The sequence below is a fragment of the Cataglyphis hispanica genome, chromosome 11 (genome assembly GCF_021464435.1).
Source record: "Cataglyphis hispanica isolate Lineage 1 chromosome 11, ULB_Chis1_1.0, whole genome shotgun sequence".
NCBI classification, from domain to species: Eukaryota; Metazoa; Arthropoda; class Insecta; order Hymenoptera; family Formicidae; genus Cataglyphis; species Cataglyphis hispanica.
In genome coordinates this window covers 6138305-6165871 of record NC_065964.1, presented here as the reverse complement: position 1 = coordinate 6165871, position 27567 = coordinate 6138305, and the positions used below count along the sequence as shown (strand labels likewise).

At 43.1% G+C, this 27567-nt stretch overlaps 1 protein-coding gene across 1 annotated transcript in view; it reads left to right on the top strand.

Annotated features, from left to right (window-relative positions):
- Positions 1 to 27567, top strand: part of LOC126853153 (GATA-binding factor C-like) — a 71915-nt gene that overhangs the window by 34828 nt on the left and 9520 nt on the right. The window contains exon 5 of the mRNA XM_050598671.1: positions 23330 to 23464. Within this exon, the coding sequence (XP_050454628.1) occupies positions 23330 to 23464 (135 nt within the window). The remainder of the gene's footprint in view (positions 1 to 23329; positions 23465 to 27567) is intronic.

The window sequence follows — 27567 nt, the reverse complement described above, 5'->3', positions numbered from 1 at the left end:
CGCCTCGGCAATTTATCATGCGTGTCGACCGTAAAATTGTTGGCGTGCGCAACAATGCAGCCGCGCGTCGTAACCCGCGTGCGATTTATATAGGTGTACCGTCCAAGATGCGCGCGATTCATGTCTGACGAAATGTACTACGCGGACTTTTTGTTTCTCGACTTTTATCCAGATTATCCGTTTCACAGCTGACTGTGCAACGGGACCGAGGTATATTTCGCGAGAGAAAAATCAATAATTATCATCTTTCTTCTCTCTCTCTCTCTCTCTCTCTCTCTCTCTCTCGCGTTCTCTCTTGAAAATAACGATATTGCACACATGATGCGATACAACGCGCGAGCATCGTGCTTATCACGATATAGATACACGTTTTATTTATAATATCTCCATTTGACACTTTGTCGGCATTGTTGAAATAATTTTGTTGTTGTTTATTATGATTAATTTGTTAAAAATAGGGCCGATATGTGTCGCGAAACAAACGAGACACGTCGATCTTCGCACACCCTTTCACCCTTAGTCGTGGCAAAGGGTGCGGAGGGTGAGCGACAAGTAATGGCCGCCACAAACGTTATTTATTACGTCGTGCACGCGAGAGAGAGAGAGAGAGAGAGAGAGAGAGGCGTAGGCGTAGCAGCAATTTCCAGCGATAACCGAGCGAGCGAGCACGCGGCTCATCCCCGCGATTAGTCGTCGCGAGTGAATAAACGATGTAACCGGAGAGAGAGAGAGAGACAGAGAGAGATTTCCTCGAATAGTCGTGATTAAACGCCCCCAACGTAATCGCGCCTTAATCCTTCGCCTTGGAATCTAATCGACGAGTGTTCGCGCTATTTCTACTTGAAAAATAGCCATTTTACTTACTTATTTAGATATATTTGATATACCGACTGGATTTAATCAACTCTTGCAAGTGTACTTCCGGCATTCTTTAAGTGTTTCGATATATATATAAGATTCTAGAGAAAGAGAAGAACGGAGAGGTAAGATTCTCCATATATGCTTTTGATATACGAGGGGAAGACACGTTATTTATCGCGGCCGTATAAACGCGAGCGAAGGCTATGCCGAGCGACAGTCATGATCTTCATCGCCAAGACACATTCACTGTTTCCATCATTAAAGATGTCTGTAAATGTCAGGCTCGCGTAAAGGAGTGCTCGAGAAACAAGAGACCGCGACTCGTCCGGTTCGGATGTGCCTTCGCCTTTGTTCATCGTTTCTACAGTTTGCTAATCCAGCAGCGAATTCGATCTCATTTCTACGACATCCTCAAGCACTTTTCGATCGATGTCTCGCGTAAATCTTCGTATCGAGCGCGATTCGATAATTATATATTCGCGGCGCGAGGACGCGAAACAAGCGTTTACCATCCGCTCGAGAGAGCCAACATAATAGAGACAACATAATGGCGCTATAAATAAATAATAATGCCACAGTCTATTAAACGCAGTATATAAAGGAAGACCGGAGAGAGGCTCGTAGTTGTTGCTCGCTTCGCGTTTCTTATTATTGCCATGTGACACGCATATACGCTCCGTTAGCTCCACGTAGCAAGAAGAGGATGAGGATCGAGCGAGAGTAGAAAGAGAGAGGAAAATATCGTGGAAGATAAATGTCTTGCTCGCGCGCTTGGTCGATTAATTTAAATCCCGTCTCTGTGTTAATGTAAGCTCGATTGGCTCGAGTATCTCAGTCGAGTGGAATAGCATTTTGAAGTGAAAATTTCATCAAATTTTGTCCTCCATCAAACATTGCATTTCTAAGAGAAATTGTATTTCACTCGAGGAGGGGGCGGGGGAGATGTAAATTTTAATGTCAACGTTTCTTTGCGCGTAAGGTAGATCGAATAGAGATTCGCTGCCGGAGAAAGAAATTCGGATTTGATCGACAACTCGCGATAAAATAGAATTGTCATGCACGGCAGCGAGAAATGGCGATGGTTGAATAATCGCGCTGATCGTTGACCGAGCAGATAAGAATACTCGTGTCTCGTCGCAACTTGGAGGAGAATCCGTTTGATAAACGCATGTCGACGCATCACTTGACAGATCACTAAACTGACAATTAGTATCGTTAAAATATTAAAGGGAACAGAAAGCACTTTAGAGAGAAATCTTATCAATATTAAAAATATAATTTTCTTTTTATGGAAATATGAGAAGACAAAATAATTATTCCATAATTCTCTTTTATTGTAACAGTTTTTTTTTTTTTCCATTACCATGTATAATTCAAATGTAGAAAATACATTGCGATTTTATGAGTGCAAAATATTTTTACAATTTTTAGAAACTATAACGAGTTGCGTTGCTGGAGATAAAAATAATGTTTTGTTGATTGTTTTTTCAGTATTTCGTGTCTTTATTATAATTTAAAATTGCGACGTAATCACGCGAGCGTTGTAACTCGTCGTGATTCCGATTAACATATCCCGCGATAATGTACGAAGCACGTTGCATAAATTATTGATTGAAGAAAAAAATACAATTCTTAATTCAGATGAATCGCTTGAAATAAGGAATAAAAAAGACACAATTTTCTGATCTGATAAAATCATTTCGACGTCATCAGAAATAAAGTCGTGCCCGTAATTTATTCGACGCCTAGATGAGAAATCGCGAATCACAGAATATCTCTCTCTCTTTTTATCTTTAGGAATCCGAATCGCGACAGCGTGATGGTTCACTATTAATTGGAAACGTCACGGCATTAAACGCCGCCGGCGGCCGGTGCATTATACGTACTATCATTGATACCGGTATCAAAGTAGCAAGGCTGTGGCCACCTTGCCCTAATAAGCTGAACAGGATATTCAATCCTGTTCTCTCGCGCGCGCCTGCGTTATATTGTCTGACATACGCGCGCGGGACAGTTGCACAATAATCTTGCCGCGCGTATATAGACACGTGCGTGAAAGCGGACACGTACACACACGCATACTGCGTGATTATATTAACATTCATGTGTACCACGTACACGCGAAATAGTTGGGCATTGTGGAATTAATTATTAAATTTCATCATTCACACTGTGTTTAACGCGCGAGCAACGTAATTGAATTTTACACAAGAGTTAGCTATATTAATTGCCGTTAAAAAAATTTCCTAAACTTCATTATCTTTACTTGTGCAAAAAAGACACTAACTAATTAACCTTTTATCGGCAAGAATAATTGTCTTCTATGAAAAGGTAGTACTAAAATTTTACGACCGAAATAAGAGAGATTGATGCAACTTTCGTTGGACGAAAGGACGATAAAGCCTTTTTTTTTCCAAACGAAGGATACGGAGGCGTGTAGTTTAGCAGGCTGAGAAAAATGAAGGAGTATCGGGGACGAGACGCATCGTACATCTTTCCACGTGCTCGACCGTAAAGCGAGAGTTTTGTACGTGTATGTCACGCACGATGGTGCATACGCGCGGGCGGCAGCAACGTTATAAAGCGATTTAAATGCCACACGACCCAGTGGTGTTACACCTGGATACCACTACTCGGCTTGTCTATAATATCCAAGTGTACGAGGCGGTGACGATAGATACAACGAGAAAAAGAGAACGAGAGAGAATGCCAGAAGCAAGAATCCAAATATTAGCTTGAAAGAAAGAATAGCGATAATGTTTGCGAGCGTTAGAAATGTAAAACATTTAATATAAAGCGTTTGATAGACAGATTAAACAGGATGTTTTTCAGGGAGAGAACAGAGATAATAAAATACAGTACTAGTTGTAGGAAAACTTGAGAGAGAGAGAGAGAGAGGAAAGCATGTCAAAGTTCTCTTGACCTAAAGATAGTCAAAACAGGTCAAGGCAAGTTACTCCAAAGTTTCATTGATATTCCAATGATCTCTTCAATGAGATATACACAAAAGAATGTTATTATATACTTAAGAATACTGCTAAATCTGATTTTATCATCGTAACATTTATCGATATCCAGTTTCTTAGAGATTTATCAACCTTGTATATTTCATTGTTGTTACCTACATCATCTATATGCGTTAGGTAATATCTACGTTATAAGGAAGATAATTTTGTCGATTATTTCTGGAAATATTAAACAAGCGAAGGTAGATTTGAACCTTGTTAAGACAGGCAAAGACTTCTGAATTGAAAAGAAAAAGCGATTCCGTTTTTAATCCACGCGGCACGAGGGGAGAAGGAGGAAGGGAGAAGGGGACACGAATGCGTCATGCGGTTTTGTTCCGTGACGTAATTAATGCACCGTTGCACTTTCTCGGGACGAAGGTGGGTAAAGTAATGGTGCCTCGTAACATTGATTGCACGGGATGAGAATTAATCGTCTGTCCCAGGAAATGTATAGCAGAGCGAGAAGATTCGTACTTTTTTTTTTTTCGCCTTACACGACAATCATCGAAAGATTCTTATCGTCCATCCATCCATCCGAATGTCCATGCGTTTATTTTTAAAAGTCGTAGTTAGATGTATTGCGTAAATTAACAGCTGTAGTTTGAATCTGTAGAGTGTATATTAATGCCTTTTATTCTCCGTAAAGAAACGCAATGAAATTTCACTACCGAGATTAAAATTATACTCGGATAACCATTGTCACTTGTTAAATACAGTATTTTTTAAATTAATATATGTCAAAGTATTGAAATAATACATCTCAAGCTACGCTGCGATACATTTTGAAGGATTAGCTTGGAAATCACGCTCTCTCTCTCTCTCTCTCTCTCCCTTTTCTCCGATCGTCTTGTCTCCATTGCGGACACCCGTTACGTGGAATACGTCCGCACGAAAGTACACGGCCGGAGTGTGGGTGTGTATGCGCGTGTATGTGTAAGAGGTCCAGCCTTGCCTCTCGGACGGAGGCTGGGTGTGGCTGTGACTAAAAGTTCACTAGAGCACTCTTTAACACACTTAACACGCAGTTTCTCCGTCGAATGAGCGACGAATGAGGCGCGCGCGCGCCGGATGCAGGTACAATACGTATACGCAGGAATTCCGCGAGGTGCATTCTTTCTGAGTGTCTAGCGCGCGAGATTTTCTTATCCGACAAACTAATCGCGATCTAGAGGCCGATAAAGGCTGATAAAGATCGCGTTGAGCCGAGATTCGCCATTTAACGGTTAGCGCCTACCGCGATCGCAGATTTCTCGCGAGCAACGCGATTCTATTCGAGAGCCGCAACTACCAACATTTGATTATGATTGTTAGTGAAAGGCATTTGTGAAACTTTTTTTTTTTACAAAGTTTCCAAGCATTTCGATCATAAAGATTTTAATTGCGTCGTATATTTTTTTTTTGAAAAGGAGACTTCCTAAAAGTCTTGAAAATATCATTATTTTTATACATTTTGTATATTATTACATGTCATGTTATAAGAATAATGTTGCCTTTTTTCTAAGACTTTCAAATTATTCAAGATTCTCAAGGTTCTCTCAGTTTGATTTTTTAATATTCGAAACTATTTGATTTTTTTTCGTCATATATTCAAAGTGATGTGTCACTCGAGCACATTATTAATCGCACATTATGATTGTAACCGCTACATATAATTCTTGCCTGGCAAAGAATAATATCTATATTGATATACGATCTCACTTTTTTTCCGCTCTACGAGCGATCTTATCTCCGTCCATCTTAATCGGCATCGGTCGTTAAATCGAGCAGCCAGTATATAAATTATTATAATACATAATTACGATGATTTGCGCGTGGAGATGAAGTGCGAATGGAGTTTCCCGAGATTATCGGCAATCGCGCGCGATCTTCGTGGACATACATAACACCGCAATGGCAATAATATAATGCGTCGGATAATTCTATATAATATTGCATTATGCGTGTACGCGCGCGACACACATACGGCATTACGACTAATGCCACTAATGATAGCTGGCCGATTAATTTACGTTACGAACAACTCGTTTCGTTACTTTCACGCTGCGAGCGAGTGGTATTCTCGATCGCGGTGATTCATATGCCACTTAAAACGCATATCCCCGTCGCTACCGGACGAGGATTTTTAGCGATCCTCGAGGAGCACGAAAGCAATTTCTTGCGCGGATTCTTCCGCGCTTCTTAATTCGGCGTGTCGTCTTTGAAAATGTTCCTCCATTTGTGTAAATTCTATTTATTTAAATAATCACTTTTGCTTCGAGAAAGAAGCCCAATGTTGTAAACAATTAAACGTAGATTTAAGTTTGTAAGTTTTTAATATTTTGTATTTACTTTTGCACTAATTATTTTGCACTTTACTTTTCAATTAATATATGCACCATTAAACCTATTACTAATGATTTCGAAAAATAATTTTATCAAGAAATATATTGAATTACAATACAAAGAAATATGTAATTTCTCACGTCGCGATTTAATTTTAATTTCGATTTAATTTTCACGAAGGCCAGGAATCGTTAAATTCGTGGGGAAGATTGAGGAACGTGGGCTCTCGAGAAATGACAGGTCCTTAACTATATTCCGGCGAGAAGAATCTCGCGTGAAAAAGTTACGTCGATAGCCGTAAACTCTGTGTGTGTGTGTGTGTGTGTGTGTGTGTGTGTGTACGTACATTTTACGACGGCAGCTCGTATAAGGCAAACTACTTTTAAGAGGAAAAAAAGGATAGAAAAATGCAGTGTTCAGCGACATGTGCGTAACGCATTTAATTTAATTATCTGTCTTGTAAGAGGTAGGATTAAGCGAATAATGAAAAGCGAGAATAATGTCTCCAAGTGACATTGACGACTGCGGTGCTTATTAAAAGGCGATCAGCCGCAATTAAAAACACTGGCGTACACGCACTCGGATAATTTCTCGTTGTCTACTCCTGTAAAATTGCAAAATGATACGGATCGATCGACGATTTATGGACAATTTTACTGTCTCGACCGACAGCAGCAGATTAGTCGAACTGATCATCGATAGAGAGGATGATGATGATGATGATGATGATGATGATGCCATTAAAGTGGCATCGAATTGACTTACGTGTGTACACGTTTGCGTGCACATCTACTCGTGTGTTTGCATTCACATGGACTAACTATATGGTAATCGCACGGCCCGGGGGATAGTATCATACGGTGTATATTATCTAACTGTAGATTACGGTGAGGAGCGAATCCGCAATTATCCGTCCGCACGCGCGCGCGCGCATCGTCTTGCCTCTCTCGCGTCTGTAATCTAATGCTTTTCAATAAGCAGCGATTTTCCCGATCATTAGCGCGCTCGTTTTATGGCCATTTGTCTCCCGCGGCCGCCGCCCGCCGCTACCGCCGCGCGCAGTCGGCGGTCCCTCTCTTCTCCTTCTCTCGGATCGGGGTTCGCAGATTATCCGGCGGAGAGGAGGAGGAACAGGAAGAGGTAAAAATCATGACCGCAAGTGCGCAACTCGCAATTTGCCTGTCAGCGAAATTACAGGGAGCCGCGAATCGACGCGATGACGCTCGCCGAATATAATGTGTAATAAAATATTGCGTCGTTGTACTCTGTATATCGCGATAGATGCGCGGCAAAAATATATTGACGAGAATCGCGTTTTTGCAAGAAGTAACGGTAAGTATAGAGAGTCTCATCGGCTTGGTCACTATCATAATGCTTTTCACTGGATGTATCGCGATATTAATTACACATATGTGTCGGGAATCAATTATTCCGTTCGACAAAGGAAGACAGAGTTGACACTATGACAAGTACACTTTTGACAGATATAAAGCGAAGTGACATTTTCTCACTCCTACAAACTACATCGATCGCGTTAATGGTTTAAAGTATCGGCTGCATTCCCGTTAAGTATCAAAGTGGCGCACACGGTCAAGGCCTGACGGACCGTGAAAAATCTTGTACGCGGCTCTTTCGTATCGTAATGCATGTCCCTTTCGGCGGATAAAGCGGCGGCGTGGCATTTTCAGATGATAATCAGCTGTCTCGCATACAAATACGGAGCACGGTTAATCGCGCAAACAACTATAATTTAACGGCACACGTTGGCAGCCACCGAATGATCGTGATATTAACGGAGGCTGCACCCTGCGCACTCCTCTCCAAGCCTTTCGAACGCCCAGTATTTCCTTCTGTCAACCGATTCTAATTTAGTGATTTACTTCATATGACGAGGATAGAGTAGTAATTTCGATACTGTGTCTAATTTGTAAATACTTAATGAATTTTTATTTATTATTATTTATAAAATAGTAAAAGCACAGAATATCTTCTTTTTGGAAGATCAGAAAATATTTCATTGGAAAATCAAAAAAAATTTTGTCTGTTATATATACATATATTTTTGCTTTCTATATGTATTTAAAATATATTATAAATGTACATATATATATATTTTTCTCAGTTTATTTCTCTGTATATTTAATGTTTTGGCAAAATACTGAATATGTAGTACGCATTCTTCATTATAATTTTTAATGATAAAGTAATGGAAATGTGATTTGCAAATGAAGAATGCTTATCTTATGAAAACTATTCAGTTTATTTAGTACATTTTTAAATTTAACATTTGAGAATAAGTGAAAAGCATTTAAAAAAAAGGTATTTTAAAGAACTGCAATTAAAAATTATTTTGCCTAGAATTTTTTTTTAACAAAAATATCTAAAAGATCAAGGAATTTTTAGGAAATTTTTTTTTTAAACAAAGTTTGAATAGACATTCCAATATAAAGAGTCTCATTCTTCCATGGATGTTTCAAAAATTTATTTTGGCCCCACAATATGTGTGAAAACGCGACTCCTCTCTTTCAAGGTAGCGACACAGTGGAGGATTTATGCGAAAACTTATAATTCTCCGCGTTTCCTCGAAGGATCGATTAACGAAGACAATGCGATTTAGTCATGTCGCCGTAAGCGCAGGAGAGAAGTTAAAAACTTGGGTCTTGGAGCGCGCCGTGATTTACGCCATACCGGGACCGTTTACTTGTAACGCGTCTTGAATTATAGACGCTTATTCTCGCGGAAAGCCGTGTACACGCGGGATCGCGCGAGACGACGATATAAATATCCGCGAACGACGACGACGACGGCGACGATGAGGCGCGGAAAATGAAGTCGCCACGCGATCAATTGCGAGAGCCGGTAGCGAAATAAATCTTTCGAGTGACGCCGCGTTAATTCTTTATCTTTATAAGCGAAAGAGAGAGAGAGAAACATGGATGCATCTTCCTTTTCATTTAATTGCAAGAGAGATTCCGTTCAATTATCTCAGGTTTCTCAATGACACGTAAAGTTAATCCCGAGATTTTAATCGAACGTAGAGATACTTGTTTGATGATTAACAAAATACAAAGCATTATTAATATACTGATGATTAATTTGTACTATATAACGATTTTATTTCGTATATATATGTATATATAATATAAAATGATGATTATCTTCTTTATGATGGAAATTACATACTTTCATAAAAAAAATATAAAGAGGGAAATAAAGATTTCCCGAAATTTTTTAAATATTAAATATATTTATTTAAACTTGAGGAATTTTTCGCTGAATATGGAAATGATATAAAAATTGACAAATTTAAAATAGAATCAACATGTAGATTTCGAACTTCTATAACCATAACTATAACCTCATACGATGATACACGTGAAGAATGCACGGAAATGAAATATACTCGACATTGAAGGCGAGAGAAACGCGAAAAGAGAAAGAGAAGATTCACGAGGGGAACGGGGCACGCTAACGCGTTGACGGTTCCAATTGAAGCTCAGACTCGAGCACGGTGTGTAGCAGAAGCTCGGCGGTGGCCGCAAGCAGTTAGGCAAAGTCATAAATCGAGGATCGAGACCGAATCGTGGTCCATACGCGCACATACGTACACATACGGTAAAGCGGTCGCGAGTACAAGTTTATGCGAGTTTATACAGAGACGCGAATACAGGGGGGGGGTGGCCCCCGTTCGCCTCGGGTCCTCGGACGACATAATTCACCACTCTGGAATTCTATTTCGACGTTGGGCTTCTCTCTCTCTCTCTCTCTTTCTATTTATCTCGATTCTTCCCTCTTCGCGACATTTATTCCCCGCAGCGTTTGTGTCGTAAATTGCGTTTTCCTTGGATAAGAGAGAGAAAGAGAGAGAATTTGGACGCGTTCGATAGACGACGTTTTATCACTCGTTGTCGACTTTTTCGTGACTTCACCCGCTGCATCTCCTCGATGGAGTGTCGAAAGTAATGGACGGTTGCAAATAAAGGGCAGCTTCCGTAGGAAGCGAGGAGGACAATTTTTATTTATGTTGCATTGAGAGGACTCTCTTTTCTTTCTCTCTCTCTCTCTCTCTTCCGTACACCTTGCTTTGGAGCGTGCCCCGGGGGCTCACCTCGTAATTCACTGCCCACGCATTACCGTTGAACGGGAGGAGCCAAGTGTGCGGAGGAGACCAAAAATCGAGAGCGGAATAAACGCTTCCGAAGAAAGCGGCGACAACATCGTCTCGACTAATTGCCATAATTATCATTTACAAACAACCCTCTCTCTCTCTATTTTTATCGATGCGAGTCATTATTTTCGATTTCTCTCTTTCTCTCTTTGGGCATTCGTCTTTGCAATTGTTACACGCTTGCGTGGCAATAAAATAAGAATAAAATGAAATAAGGAACGCAAAAAAACCGCGTGTATCATTGAATTCCTGGTTTTGCAGCTATAATTATAACGGTTGCACAATCACGATGAATTACTACCACGCGGAAGCGTGGGAACTGCAAAAGTGTCTCGTTACGCGATTTTAATTAAATATAAATTGCATTTTTTAGAGTCCCCGCGCATTTAACATCATCTTCATCCTTTCTGCTTTCTAAATAATCGAGACGAGAAATGCAGCGTGATTTTTTACACTGCTCTTCCTCGCTTGACAGTTATACGTATTGTACGTTCCACGTGCGATGCGCTCGCGCCGCATAACGTGGGACGTCCAAAGCGTGAAGCGAAAAAAAAAGGGGAAAAAAAAAAGAGCGAAATAATTATCCGCGGTCCTTCGCACCACGTGAGCAGGTTGATCGCCGATACGTTCGAATGCGTTCTCGTGTCACCGCGCATTGTAACGATTCGCTCGATCGTACGAGGCCGCTTCCTGCCGTCTAACGAGCGTCCAACAGCTTTATGTTTGTTTAGAGGGCCGCGACGGCTTCAACGCCGAGTCTTGTCGCCTCGTCCACAGGTTTTACAGCGATCAAACACATCGAACGGCGAAAAGAATTATAAATTGATGATACACTTATCTATCTACCTCGTTTTAAAATGAGATGAAAATTATTTATCGTATCCTTCGAAGGGTGTCGGGATTAAGGGACGTTATCCCGACTCAACGATAAAACTTTTTTCGCCTCTCTGGATAAAAGTACAGCGTAAATTTATGTGCGCCTCGTACCAAAGACGTAATCTCTTAGGAATCTATTCTGTCGAAGAAACGTGGAATGTTTTACAACCGTGCCGTCGTCTACCGACGGCAACTCATGACGGATGACTCAATTTCGCAGAGCAAACAGATTGTGAAATCCGCCCGCGGGGGCAGCGTATTCTCGCCCGTCTCTAATTACGTGCATTTGAATGCATAATTAAACGCGGCCGCGTGTTATTAGCCCATTGTCTACGCCGAGGCAACGGTAAGATCATAACCGAGCAATTTGCCCGTCTTTTGATTCGCGGCACTCGTTTTCAACTATCGTCCCGTAAATCATTTCGCGCGCTCCATAAACTTGACCGTCGTTGCGTCTCCACCTCCTCCTTTTCCTCCTCGTACCGGTCCAGGATCTCGTCCTCGTCCGGATACCGCGACGCGCTCCTCACGAGATCCTCCTTTCCTCTCTGGTCAAATAACACCCCACGATTTACGGTGTAATTTACAGTCGGCCGTACTGGCGATCTCTCCGTGTAAATACGCCACTTTATTTCGTACGCGAATACATTCTCGTTCTCTCTCTCTCTCTCTTTTTTTTTTCCTCCTCGTCTTTCTCCCATCAGCCATGTTTCAATCGGAAACGCGGAAAAGTCTCGATACGAGTTTTCGTTTCCGCTCGGAAACGATTTTGATAACGATGCGATATATCCCACGAGTGAAATAAATCTGTTTATCGCAGTCTTTATTAATGTCAGACATGAAAAATATTGTTCCCGAGATGGAATTTATGAGAGAGACAGCAGCAAAATTTCGAATTAATCAGATTTTTTTTCTTTTCTAAATAATAAGTTTATGTTTGTAAAAATATGTAAAACAATGTGTAACCCCTTCATGTAGAAAAGGAAGCGCGATTCTAGCGGACGGCATTAATAAGTCGAGACTTCCATGCGTTGTCAGCTAATTACACGCTTGTTTATTTTGTCGTTCTCGTCTGTACGAACCGTTATATACATGCCATGATTCTTAGATCGCTATATTCCCCTTTCATTCTGCCGCGATTCGATGAAAAGAAAAGAAATCGATCGGATAATAAGCGGTCGCGATGACATTTTCTCAATTGAACGATCCATTATCGTACCCAGTGCGGTATCAACGGATGACTGGATCGCATAAAAGAAGAAAGAAAAAAAGAAAAAAAAGAAAAAAAAAAAAGCGTGAAAATGAAAACCGAAAATTGCAGGCACCGTAATCGGTTCGAGTGATGAATTAATGCAATTAGATAATGCGTCGGTTCAATCTGAGGCGGACTACTCGAGTAAGAGCCGGGAGAGACGGGGCATAAAATGCGCTCGCGAGGCCGCATTCCGGATTGCCGGATCGCAATTACGCGGGACGCGCGCACGCGTCGTCGTGCATTGCGAGCCGGAAACCGGCTCGATTTGCTCCTGGGTATCCATTTTAATGATATCGGGCCGCGCGCGCGCCTTCTTACACGTTGGACGTTTTATTCGCAAAAATTCCCCCGGCGTAAACCTCTCAGCTGATACGCGGCGGCACTATATAGGGAGAGCAACGGTTCGTCGGGCAAGCAGCTCTCTTCCCGGCGATCGCTCATTTTCGCGGGACGATGATTATGCGAGCTCGCGGCGCGAGCGCCGTTAAATATCGCCGGGACATTTTGCGTTCGCGTTCGGAGCTCGCTTTCTTTCCCAAGCAAAAACGTCGCCTCGTCTGCTTTACGATCGCTGTTTGTCAGCCCTACTCATTCACCTGCGGCGGGAGACTCGTGTAATGAGTTTGTAATATTTTTTTTGTCTTTTGCAAATTCTCAATAATATCGACTGGTAATTGTCACATGAGTTATCCATCGCGCGACTTTGTACAAAAAATCTGTACTTAGTAATTTTCCATTTTTTTTAAATTTCTGTAAAATAAAAAAAAATATATATATATATATATATATATATATATATATATATATATATAGTGGCTAAAAGTTTCAAAGACGGTGTAGAAAATTTCGAGCGTTGCATCGAAGAGAAACCTCTGACAGTTCCGAACGGACGGAACACTTTCGCGCCAATTTACCGAAGTACATATCTCTCTGACATATTATCAATCAACTCTCAGCCCGGCCTATTGTCTCTGTTGTTGTTCGTTCTCAACCGACCGAAGCCTGTCGTCATCGACGAGCGGTTCTCACGGGGGTGGGTTCGTTTAAGCGGACGAAAAGGAGGAGAGGTGAAAAGACAGGAGAGAAAAAGAGAAAAGGAAAAGAAACGACACATACACAGACTACGGAGGTACCCGTCGTCCCACGGGGCGAGACCCTCCGTTCGGTCTCTCCCCGCCTTATAAACCGGCGTCCCGCTACACGCCATCGACTCGGAGCCGGCTCGTTTTGCTCGATTTCGATTGCGCCGAGGCAGAAGAAGCTGCTGAACACGGTGGAACATTGCTCGCAATTTAAATAAATTCACCGCGAGCGCGCGGACGCTCTCTTCCTTCTCCCAGCGACTGGAATTGGCGAGCGTGCACGAGAAAAAGAGAGAGATAGTTAAAGCTTCCGCACACACACACACACACACAACGTTTCCTTTGAAACTGGTATCGCGCAATGACAACGCGCAAATATTGTTGAAAAGAGCTACCTTTGATAACTAATTATATGTATATAAAATACATATATTATATCTTCATTTATTAAATTAAAATATGACGAGTAAAGTCCCCCCATTGAGTAGTATTATCAATTTCGGTTAATTGTATTTTTTAAATTTAAATCAAACGATAGGATGGTAAATTATGATTTAAGAGGCGAGATACTATTTCGATTTTATGAAATTGCTTTGTGTAATTAAAAGTTTCACAGTCACGCGCCAAATAACGTAACGTGTAGGAGTCTTTTATTTGCGTGTAAGAGTGTTTTCGTACGCATGAGTGTAGAAAACACTTGTTGCCTTTGTAATTCAGAATCACCTACATCTTTGATTGCCGATGATCCCAACATTCCGTGCATTCTCAATTGTTCTTTGAAATTAATGCCAATCTGACGGATATGGAAAAGGAGAGGTAAAAGGAAGAAAAAATATTACGCATACATTCGAGAAGAAAAGTGCAGCGACAGATTTATTTTACTAAATTGTAGGTAGTATTCAAATATTGTCGCTCGCGAGAGAATAAATCGAAAGGATTAAAGAGGAGAACCACGTGATCGCGTCTGCATTGCATCAAAGGGGATCAAAGCGATCTTTGCTTATCGCAATAACAATATGATCGTTATAGCGTGACACGTGCGCGATTACGTATTCTATTCTTTCGCACACGGCGTTTCGGATAATTGTTCTACGTGTGACGTAACCAGTAATGTTATAAAATCCGCCCGCGCGGCACGCCATTACATATACATACACACGTATTATGGAGTGCCCTACATAGGTAGAGTACCCGTACTACCGGTATTCTTTGTCAAAAAATAAGAATCTTTTTTTTTTCTTTGACAAAATTTTAGAGATACAATACAATACATGTATGACAATACAATATTGTTTCTCTTTATTTATCGCGTCAAAATATTGTGGTTCTGTTATACAAGAGTGTTGATATATTAAATAATGAGATATCTCGAAAACTATACAATTTTGAAAGAATAAAATATTTCTTGACAAGGAATACATATCTATAATAATATCTATAATATATATCTATATGGAAACTAGGGAACATCCTGTATACATATCCGCGTATTTGTAAACATACATACACACACACACACACATACACTGATATATTTATTTACAATTCTGCGAGTCGGCGTTGTTTGGGCTTGCGCCGATTAGAAAGGCAGAGTCAATCGGCGAAGTGTACGGCGTGGTTGTTCGCTACGTCACGATACGGTGAAAATCGTTTGCCTCCGTGCGATCTCCGTTTTGCACCGTGTTCTCCACTCTGGATGGAAGATGAGTGAAAGGTTAGTTACTCGACCAAGGTCTGTTCAATGTCTCGCTTCTCCGGAATAGCGATATCGTAGATACATTCGTACGAGAGAGAGAGAGAGAGAGCACGTGTACTCGCGCGCCTTTGTCATAATAATAATCGTAACGTAATGGTATCGCGTCGATGCGATAATAATCGCGATAGAAATCTGAGACGCATACATACACACTGACCGGCACCGATCGCTGATTTATTATTGCGACAAAAGTTCTCGTAGCCAGTTTAATAGAAAGCTCACGGTTCCCCGAGAGATGTTTGAAGGGGGAAATAACGCGATTAGTCGTAATGAGATTAATTGTAAAAATCGAACGGACGGTACGGTTGCGTCATCCGCGCAGCGTGATATTTCAAAATTAAATATTAAACGCCTCTACGATACTATATATAGTATATATAAACGTTATATGTCAAGTAAGCAATTTTTATCGAAACCGTTTATTTTAATGGCTCGGGGGCGCAATTATTACCCAGCGAGACAACTCTCCTTAAGTGCATAATGGCAAGTCGATTATAATGCATTTTCTTCGATAAACATAGTATCATTGCACGCTGCTAAAAAAAAAATCTAAGAACGGATTTTGAGCGACGACTTCGGGAATCTTAGGATGACGTATTCCTCTCGACGATCGCGAATATATCCCGTGCACACATCCTGTACACGGCCGTACACGGTGTGTACATCCCAGCTGTTTATCATATAGATTGGCTACCATACTCCGCGGCGGTTAATGGCTAGGCTCTCTCGTGTCTCTCTTCTCACTGGCCTCGTCTCCGCATCTGCCCCAAACTACGTGTATCGATATCGAGCCGCACACCTTGCAAAAAAGGAACGCGTGTCCAGCTGGCGCGGGACACGCCGAATGCGACGTCGATTCGTTAGACAAAGACTTCTTCGATTGAGAAATATATTTATTTTCACGAATTAAAAATAAACAGAGAGAATTATGTCGTCCCGAATAAGAGGGAGATATGTAAACGAGAAATATAATGTCTTTTAATAAAAATATTTTAATAAAAATACAATTATTCGAGTGACAATCTAGCGATTAATTGGCGTAATTATGCGAGTACATTGCCGCGCGTGCGATAAGGTGGAATTAGAAAGACCATAATGTATGTATATGACATGCATGGAGCCTTACGACCTTACTTTCCATGATTCTCGGAACGCTATAACGGTGACATCCTTGAGACTTCAATAAACGGATGATTTCGCGCGGAATAAATAATCGTGGGCGGAAAAAAATTGGAAAAGAGAGAGAGAGAAAAGGGGAGACGAAGAGGTCGTTTGATACGCGAGACGTGTGCGTACGAACGACCTTACTTTCCGCTGACGCCATATTCTCAGCAAAAAGTACGAACAATATAACTATTTTGCGGAAAAATGTTTCCTTTAGATTGATTAGATAAAACGACTCGTTTGTCTTTAAAAAATAATTGAATTGCATCCGCGAGATTAGCGGAAGACTCAGAGCGCGCTATATCGATTCGTCGAAATTGGAGCAACTTTCCATCCTTCAATAAAAACTATCGTACATTAACTTTGAGAGTATCAATCTTTTATCGCGTAAATGAAACTTATGTAATCCATAATATTCTCCGCGTTAGTCGCCGTCGATTAATCTCTGGGAACGACTCGAGGCACCATCACCGTCCGGGATGGGATGCGCTCCTTTTGCACGGATCCGAGCATTGTTTATACCCCACCCTAGATCGCGAGGGATAAATAGAGAGACGATGAGGTAGAAAGAAGAGAGAGAGAGAGAGAGAGAGAGAGAAGGTGCTGAAGCAAAGGGAAGAGGAAGAGGAGGAGGTCTACGTGTGCCGTGCACCGAGAGCGGTCGAAGCGCGCGCGCTAGTGTTAGGAATGTGGTACCACTACTTGTCACAGTCACAAGCGCGCACCACGCCGCCCACAGCACCGTCCGTGCATTATATTACATATACACACAAGCGCGAGTAGACTGTTGCGAGAGCGAGGTAGCGAGTACATATATATACTACGGCGACGTGCCGCGTATTTATCCGTATTATACGCGGGACGCGGCGCCTCGGGGGGCGCTTGCCCCAAGAGAGAGAGAGAGAGAGAGAGAAGCCTCTCGCAGCATCCGCCATTTCGGCCCACGTGCTCGAGGAGCGCTCTCTCTCTCTCTCGAGAGAGAGAGAGAGAAAGAGAGACAGAAATCACCGATCGCGATTCCGCAATCTGCCGGTTCTGCGCCGGTCAGCAAAATCGGTCGCACGGTCAACAAAATGCTGCGTTTCTTCGCGTCCGGACTCGCGAAGATCGCGAGATGGAATCCGGCGCAGCTACTTTCGAATAATAATAAAAGCAAGCGCTGCATCGAGGAGTCTGTGAGTTCGACGAGAGAAAGAGAGAGAGGGGACATAAAGAAGAGACACATGGGATACGAAGGAATTAACCCTCTCTCTCTCACACACACACACACACATATACATCCGCATCCCGCCCCCTATTATTTATTCCACCCTACCGCTGGCAGCCGTCGCTGCTGCGCCATACGAGCAATTTGTATCTCCCGATGTGGAGAGAACAATGTTTGTATCCGAGCGTGTGCAGTGTATCGCGCCGTCCTCCCGCCGCTCCCTGCCGCTTCTAGTCACGATTTAGTCAAGGATACGCGGCGATCGTTATCGAGAGGCTGCGCTCGTAAAACGATAGTCCGCTCGCGCGCGACTGGGACGTGCGCGCTCGCAAAAAGAAAAAAAAAGAAAAAGAAAAAATGATTTCGTCGAAGCTATTCGTCGACGCGTTAGCTTTCAGGTTCTGAAAAATCAAAAATGACGATTACAATCGCTCGTAAACGATGGATGAAGCTTCGCTATTACCGCGAATATAAATTAAACTGGTCTCTTGGATTCACTCTCCCTCCCACCCCCCACCCCCCCTCTACTTCGATATCCGAGACGGTATCCCGAACGGAGGGGCCGCGCCGATCTGTACGCAAGTGTACGAAATCGGTACCACGCGAGCCGGGACGATTTTTCAGAGTTAATTGTCAGCGCGTTATCGATCGGCCGTGACACGCGACACATAGCGAGTGGGTAATTATTGTCGAAATGTCGATCGCGCGACGCGATGTATGCACATAGAGAAGGAGACGACGAGCAATCGATCCTCTCCCTCCGTCTCGTTCCGTGAGAGAGATCGGCTTCTCGGAAACAAGCCCGCGAGCCACGAAGACACAGCGTCGGGGTATCATTAATCACTTGGAACGGCTAATTTGATTGTTATTAATTTTGTAAATGCCCCGAGGGAGAAAATACGATTACGTCAACGTGAAAAGCCATCCGATGTTTACTAGACTCCGATCTCAGCGATTTAGAAAATAAGAGGATTTTTTTACGCGCGAAATTTATATCCAATAGTTGACGTTAATTTAACACGTCTCTGTATATGTGCGTGTATATAAGAGATCTGTTCTTTCAATAACGTTGAAACCGGCTTTCAATAGCGCTCTATTGAAATATCGGCGGCATCTCTTCGAGTGGCTTCTTCATCCGGAGAAGCGCCAAGCATCGCGTGTAGTTCTATATTATCGCGAGTTCGGTCATTAATCAGTATATCGGGCTAATTAATAACGCGTAATGATCCGGTCGGCGGATTGATCTCGTGATTTCAATGAGCCCGTCGCATCGATATCGGTGGTAGCCAACATTCTCTCCGCAACCTTCTATTCCGTCTCGTTTCAATCTTCTTACAGGATTAGGCGCATTAAGGATTATGGACGATAAGCGATGTAAACAGTCTTTCTGTCATTCTCTTCTTCGGAAATTCGTTATTTTCATACGAGACGATTAATCGACTGACGATTTCCCGTCGTATTATCGCAAACTAATTGAATCGTTATGACGTTACTGTTTATATCGCGGCGATAAGAGAAACGCGTCTCTATGAGTGAGATTTAAAGTCTACTTGGCGAACATGGGCTTGTACCTCAGATCAGCCGTCGGACCGGACGTCGAAGTCGATAATCCAGTTTTCAATTTCGAGAATGACGCGCTCTCCGAGTCGCTTCGTTCACTTGCTCGAAAGAGGCACGAAGACCGATGGCAAATAAAAGATAGGATTTGCCGATGGACGGAGAAAGAGAGGGAGATCTCTTTCCCTCGCCTCCTCCTCCTCCTCCTCCTCCTCCTCCTCCTGCTTCTCCTCGAGACGTCGAGGAGAGTCGATGTACGCCGTCGGGGTGGCAGAGTGAGGGAGCGAGGGAAACGCCGTGGAGAGGAGAAGAGGAGGAGAAGAAGAAAAAGATAGAAGAGGAAGACGAGGAGACTGACGACTACGGAGCTCGAGGATGGACGAGGGGGCGATGGAAAAAGAAAGCAAGAGAAGGGAGATAAAATAGGAATAAAGGAACGAGAGAAACGTAGATCGCAGCGAAACTTCAGAAATGTCATATCCGTCAGTGTCCGGAGCTCTGCCTTCTGGAGGCAACCGGTTCCCGAACGCGCTCGGCAAACGCGCGGGATGATAAAGTATTGTCCCCGATACGCAATTTACCGGGGGCACGTCCTTCGCGCGAGCGAGAGGAAGAGAGATGCGCGATGTCTCGTGAAATAAATAGCACATTAATAATTAAAGGCGGATAAAAGAGACTGGAGTGTCGGAGGGCAGCTTCCGAGATCGACGTCGGCGAGATCTCTAGACACTCGTGTGTCCCGCGACAGGACTTACCGTAGCGAGCGAAGATACTTTGAAGGATCTAATCGCCCAGCAATGCGTGCACGATCGTGCCGGTTGACCGGCCCGGTTTGTTCTCTCGTACGAAGGAACGCTCGCATACCGAGCCGAGGCGATACTTTGAGAGAGATCGCGCCAGCGCAGGAGGAATAATCTCGGTTATAAAAGCGACATGGATTTATCTTGTTATGAATTCAAGATTAAATTTCTTGTTTGTAAAACTAATTTAAAAAATTGAATTAAATTGCGCGAATATATATTCTAAATCATCGCAATGTTTACTTTGCGAAATTTTATTATAAAATTCGCGAGAGTCGCTCGAAAGCCATTCAAAGTCCACGAAATCGTCGAATTATATTCTCCATTTGCTAATGATCGTTCCACTCTCCCCTTTCCCGCCCCTCCCGGAAACCCACTCGTTTGGAAACACTCGCCCCCGCGTTCTCGTTTAATAACCATTAGCCGCGTGATGGCCGGTAGGTGCCGGCCGGCGATTTTCGGGGTGTCTCAGTCCACCTTCCCTCTCTTTCCCCTCCCCCCCCCCCCTGCTCTCTCTCCCTTCTGGTCTTCGCCTCTCGAAGGGGCGAGAGTGTCAAAGATCTAGAGCAGATAGCGGCGCGGCTATATTGATGAGGTGGCTCTCCGCGTATCGATTCCGGGACGAAGGGCTCTCTCCGGGCATACCCCCTCTCTCCCCCCTTTGCTACGCGCAAGGGTTGATAAGATCCGCCAGATAAGGCATGATTACACACCGCCGCCACCGTACATTCCCCCTCTTTCCTCTCGTTCTTCCACCTCGACCCTTGCGCTTCATTCCCGAGGTAAATAAGGGTACGTTCGCCATGGACGTCGAGAAAGAAACGGATCGAAGAAACTGGATGAGTTTTTTTAATTCAAGTAGCATGAATTTATTCGACGATCGATGGGAAACGGCTTCTTCGGAAGTGAAAGGAAGAAAATGTGTTCCGTTAATTTTTAGCAATCTTTATAGACAAGACGACGACAACTGATCCGCGATGCAGTTGACAGTTACTCTGTTTATCTCTTTAGATCTTTGAAAAGTTTCTTCCACGGGCACTCGCTAACAATAAACGCGAACAAAATCGTCTCGAGCACTCGATCACGCATCGATCCGCGAACACGAGTCCCCGAAATATCGACGACGAAACGCGAGAGCGCGCTTGAAAGAGGGGGGGACTCGAGAGGAACGCCGTTGCGAGAAAATCCGGAGACACTCTTTCTCTCTTTCTCTCTCGAGAATTGGTACTGTCTCATTGTGTGTGACGCAACGTACGGGAGGGCGGGACAATGGAGGGCAATTTCGTGTCCCCGCACGGGGGACACACGCGAGAGAGCTATATCCCTCTCGCTTAAAGAAATTTCAATAAGCTCGCTATTATGCGAGAGCGATGGGCAAGGGAGCGGGACGGGGGAGGGGGTGGTTCCCCTATATTTTGTACTTTCGCCGACAATGACGCGGGCAGGTATACAGTCTCTCGCTCGTCCTGCCTTTCCGAATGCCGGGGTGCAGTATCATCTCGAGGGGGGGTTAAGTGGTTTGTGAGTAGGGGGTGAACGAAAGAGAATGGAGGGTCAAAGGTGGGCGCCTCTCGTGGAAAATAAAACATCTTGCGCGCGCCGTCACCGCCCGTTATCTCAGCGCGATGGTCGCCAAAATGTCTTGTCAGTCGCAGTGTTTTAAAAGGATGTAAAATATATTTATATCAGATATGAAATTTTTACACATTGACTCTATGTAATAATATCAAGCTTAAACACATACGCGAGAGAGTTTGAAAAAATATTACAGACAGAGAGAACCGTGACAGAAATTTTTGGGGAATGATAACTTATCATTTTGCATTTATTATAATGATCATATTTATAAGATATTATATGATCATATTTCATAGATATTATAATGATCATATTTCGAAGCGACTCGAAGAGACGGCTTAAATAATATCATCTTGTCGTATCAGCTGATTTGTTTCGATGAAACATTTTATATTGCTTGATGCACTTGGAATTTATCCGCGGCACACGATTTTTGGTAACAGTGTCGTCCATTAACGGTTAAGTGGTTCAGCAGGAAGAGCCAGAAAGAGAAAAAGAGAGAGAGGAAAGAAAGGACGAGGAAAGTGAAAGGTGGTTATAATATATAAACCAGAGAAGAGGGTATTATAATACAGATTCAACGGCGGTGAGATACCTGTGCTCTCCTTCTCTTTCTTCCACCTCACGTTCGCGCGCCATTTCGGGGAGAATAAGCCGCGGTTAGTCCCCGAGGGATAAAATGGATCCCGCTTCCTTTTTCCTTAAGTGTTTGTGCCACTCGTATGCGTCGACGAGGGTGTACAGGTGTTTTCGGAGCCGAATTTTTTTTTTTTCGAGTTTCCCACTCTACGAGAATGGAAAACGTTTTCTTACGTTAAGCTCCACACACACACACACACACACACGCATACATACACATTCTGATTTTCTTGCGCCCTATTCCTCTCGGGGATACGTCGATCCGATCGGCAGACAGACAAGCGATCGAGAGGGATTTTCAGGGGGTTTGATGCGTCACGGTAACCCGCGTCAAGCCCGTGGCTTTTTGATTCCGCGCGTAAGCCGACGGATCGAATGCGTTCCCTGTGCGGGGGTATATGGACTCGAGTACACTTCAATAGGGTACTACTTTACTTCGTCGCGCGTCTCATAATCCTTTCTCGTACGGCGCAATTTTCATTCATGATTTATTCGAGGACAATACCTTCCGACGGGTGCGCATTTTTATAAGAACTGACGTAAGGATCTGATCTTTGGATCGATACGATGAAAGGAAATTCATCGATCTTGCGATCTTTTGTTTCAAATATTTAATTGCGATAACATTTTTCCTCGTCATTTTTCTAACACTATCTTATATAACGCGCGTACGATAAGATAAGAAAACTGAGATAAGAGAAACTTTCTAGACGATCAGCTGATTTAATCTTAGCATTCAAAAAAGGAGAGATGAGATTTTTACACTCTATTATCAATACATCAGTTTTATCGTTTGCACTGTATAAATATTAGAAAGATAAAAAGAATAAATATTATATACAAATAAATATAACACATTTATAATTCTTCACATTATCTTATTATATTATTCTAATCATTGTTTATAATTGAAGGAAACTTGAGTAGGACCGGAGACCATACAATTGTATATTGCTAAGATTAAATTTAGCCGAGAGATGATTGCGCGGCGATCGTCAAAACCTGAAATGCCAACGTGACGGGTGTGATATCTGTGTCTTCTCTTTTCCAAAACTGTCGCTGCAGAGTGCGGCGAGACGGGCGGGCACCAGCTGCGCCAACTGCAAGACGGCGACTACGACCCTCTGGCGAAGGAATCAGGCGGGCGAACCAGTCTGCAACGCTTGCGGACTCTACTACAAGTTGCACAACGTGAGTTTGCACTCATTAATTATTATTTTTCATTAATTATTATTCTACTCATGCGCTGTTAAGAGAGAGATTAATAGAAGTCCAGCGAATCGAAGATCAAGATATATTTTATATCAGATACATGTAAAATAAAATTGAAGCTAATTTTTTTTTTTAAATTTATTTTATTTTATTTTTCTAAAACGAAATATCTGAATTTAAGAATTGAGTTATAACTTGAGAAAAAAGAAGAAATTTGAAAAATCTTAATTTTATTATCAAAAATGTATATTTAAATAAAATTAAAATTATTTATCAGTTTGAATATAAAATTGTATACGATATTAAACAGTATACTATTGTTTGATTTGTTAGATTTCTATAATCTCTTTAACTTGAGATTTGTCGAGTCAACCAGACCCCGATTTTGCTCGTTAATTGGTCGGTTAATTGAGAAAGAGAAAATTGTTCTACGCTTCGGTAAACAATCGGTAGCGATTTGGGGATCTCGAATTAATATCCACGTTCAGGGACAATCGCTTATTAAAGAGAACTGTTCTTTACAATATCTTACGTAAAGTGATCGCTGCATAACTTGACGGTGCTCCTTTTTTTCTCCTTGTACTTTATAAACAAGATTGATAATCTCAGATCGAAAGTGTGTTTTTTTCCGCGAGCGTGCGACATTAAGAAGTGCATCTAGTGTATATTTTATCGGAATGTGTCTCTCTCGGATTTAGAAATCTGGTATATTACATTGATGTCTGTGCGGAAAATAAGGAAAAATTTAAAGTGAAGAATCTTTGTTTTATTATCCATTCACATTGACATATATTCAGAACTTGAAACATTTTTCGATAATTACTCGCATAATTGAGATAATTTTGATCATAAAGTTAAACGCCCCGCTCTGTCTATAAAAGGAAGAATAAAATAAAAATCTTCCAAATTTTTCTTAATTTTTCCAATGTTATGTTCCTGTTGAAAGTAAGCGCGGGTGGCCGGGTATGCAAACACACGTACAAAGGTTTTCCGACAATAAAGGGGCACCGTCGTCATCACAGAGAGACCCCCAGTGTTGTACCAACAATTAGGATGCTTTCTGGTTTGCCGGACGTGGTCCTTACACACGTACACGGGCCGCCTGGAGAGGGTGGAGCGTGCTCAACGGCGTGTGACACCGGAAGTGCCGGAAGCGAGCGCCACGACACGCAGGGGGACGCGATAGACGTGATCGAGAAAGAGAGAGAGAGACGAGGAAGGGAGAGGCGCGAAGGAGCGAAAAAACAAAGAGAAAGAATTTTTTTTTTTTCGACGGACACGATGTTTCACCTCCCCCGCGACGACGTGACGGCCGGGCTATCGCTCAATGTTGTTGCTGGATAAGCACGCTTCCGCGAGACAGAAATCTCGAAGGCGACCGAGAGAGAGAAGGAGAGTGCGTGTAGGCGACGACCTTAATAGACGAGACACGCGACGCGACGGTCTTCTAGCCGAGGAATTCCGCGAAATTAACTCGTTCACGAGATGAAATGTCACTCGTACCATTGTTTTCGTTGCTGTCGTTGATAAACGGACAGCATAATTTCTAAAAGGTGGTATTACAGTGTCGCAAAAATGGAGTTTCTGGACTCTTACTTATTCGTTAAAAATTTTATATTATTGATAAAACGTTGAATTTATACATTCACTTTTTTATTTGTCAGAAATTTCTTTAACTTATACAAAATTCCTCTGTAAAATAAAATGATTGATTGTATTAAATATTTATGTAATAATTTATGATCTCGCGAGGAAGATCGCACTCAGCGACAGCCCGTTATTATCGTGACGAGATTAAATGGGCGATAAAAGGGTAGAGAGAGAGAGAGAGAGAGAAAAAGATGAGGAAAAAGCTGTGTAAATTCGGACGGAGCCGCACAGTGCATCGCCTTGTTTCCGGCGACGGGGGGGGGGAGGGGGACTCGTAAGACAGAAAGCCCATTATGATAAGGGGGAGAAGCATACGTGACGAATGTCCGTTGGCGGTTGTGGAGCCGCTCGTGCAGAGAAATCGCAAGCCAATTAGCGCGCGCCGCAAATGAATCCTCTTTCACCCGAGTCCACCACTCCCCCCCGCCCCCCCCCCGCCGCCTCCACCCCCTCCTCGCACTCTCTTCCCTCGACGCGGCTCTCTCGGGGGCTCTCTTTTCCTCGGCCTTATCGCGATTAGCTTAGGAGAGATCGCGTCGGTTGGAAATCAAGATACGGTACGCCAGACACGCCGCTTACGCCAAAGACACTGCGCCCCCTGACACAGGCGGGTGGATAAAACGGCGGAGGGAGGGGAGGGAAGAGAATGGTTTATTATTGCTGAATCGTTTATTATCGCATCTCGAGAGGACAAGAATCTCTGTACTCGTTTCAGCGTCCGTTGCTTTTGACGCGAGAGAGAGAGAGAGAGAGCAAGGAAATTGACCGAATCTAAGAGACGGAAAGCGCTCGCGTAATCTTACGCATACACACACATTTATGCATGCGCATCTTAAAGATCGGTAATATTGAAACGGAAAAGCTGAACGAAGCACGCGAGAATTCCATTATAAAATAGTAGGTGTGTACGCATGCTCACACACATGTAGAGGGAATTTATTTTTTTTTTTTTTTTTTTTTTTCAAATATTTGTTATCGCGTGCTACTAACTTCGAATCCACGTTCTTGCTTGGGCTGCTTAAAGTCGTGCTGTAATGTTTATAGCCGCAGTGAACTTATATCGCGCAGTTGTCAATGGTGGCGGAGATCGCGCCGAGATTCGACAAACCTCGCGCGTGATTTTAAATTTCATTACACTTACTTAATTTGTTACATATTTCTTGCTATGTTCCGTACGTTACTCTCCGTGCAATACATTACCTCGGGATCGTGTGTTAGAAGAGTCTAATGGCGAACTTCCTGTATCCCAAATGCACGCCCGCGGGAACGGGAGCGTAAGTCGGGGCGGACCAGGCTTCGCGGAAATGAGAAGTCTTTCTCCCTTGCCGCCGCGAGCGGCGACTGATTCCAATCGAGTCCCTTCCCACGAGCTCCCCCGATTGTTCCCCGCTTCGGAAGAAACACACATTTCCCGAATACGCCCGCTTCCGCTTCCTCCGACGCGACGCGAGAATCTTTGAAGATTCTTCTGAGGAAAGAGAGAGGAGGAAGGATCTTTGGGGGGGAAGCGGGGGGGGAGAGGGTAATTTCGCGTAGAAACGTGAAGCCGTAATGGATACTTAATACTGCGAGAGAGTTTCCTTCTCGGTCACGAGGTTTTTTTTTCTAAAGCGAAACGAGACGCACAAAAAGGACCGCCATTACACGGCGGATCGGTCAATGAAACGCTCCTCTTTCGACGTAGAGCGGAGGCAAAAGGTCGACCATGATGGAAGCGTCGCCGCTAAGCGGCGTGTTTCGTTCTCTCCACCGAGAGAATGAAAAGCCGGATCTTTCTCCGGCCAGTAAACGAAGTATCGAGTTGCCATTGTGTGTCATCGAGAGTCTCTCTGGATACCCATTGTCAATTTCTCTCCGCCGTGGAATCTAATTCCCTGTCTCTTCCATCGCTCCTTCTTCATCCTCCTCTGTTCTCTCTGGTTTGCGAAGCGAACGTGTCGCTGATCTTTCGCGAATCAACTTCTCTGAAGGAGGAAGCACGCAGAAACGTGAATTCGATTCGTTGTTTCACTTACAACAATCTACATATGTCGCGACAAAATTGAAGAAATCATTTTATCCTGGATTTAAGAGAATAATTCTTTCATTTTTAATAGATATATATTTTTAACAACAGAGATCCAGCCTCGATAATAAATTATGACTTGGAGAGATACGCTCGAAGCAATGAAAGGATATTCTACGCGCGAATTTCTCATCCTCTTATTCTCTTCGCTGCTTTCGTACAAGACTCGCGCGGATTCCTCGCGTGTCAGTCGAGAACGTACACCCGTGCGTGATTCCTGACACGCACACGTACGTAAGCAGCCGCTATCGTGGTCAACGGGCGATCGAAATAGGCGACTGTCTCCGGTTGACGTTAAGCCGACACATTACAGTCTTAGCGCCGGGGCCGAATCTTTTCTTCTTTCGCAGCTCTCGAAGGAGACGAC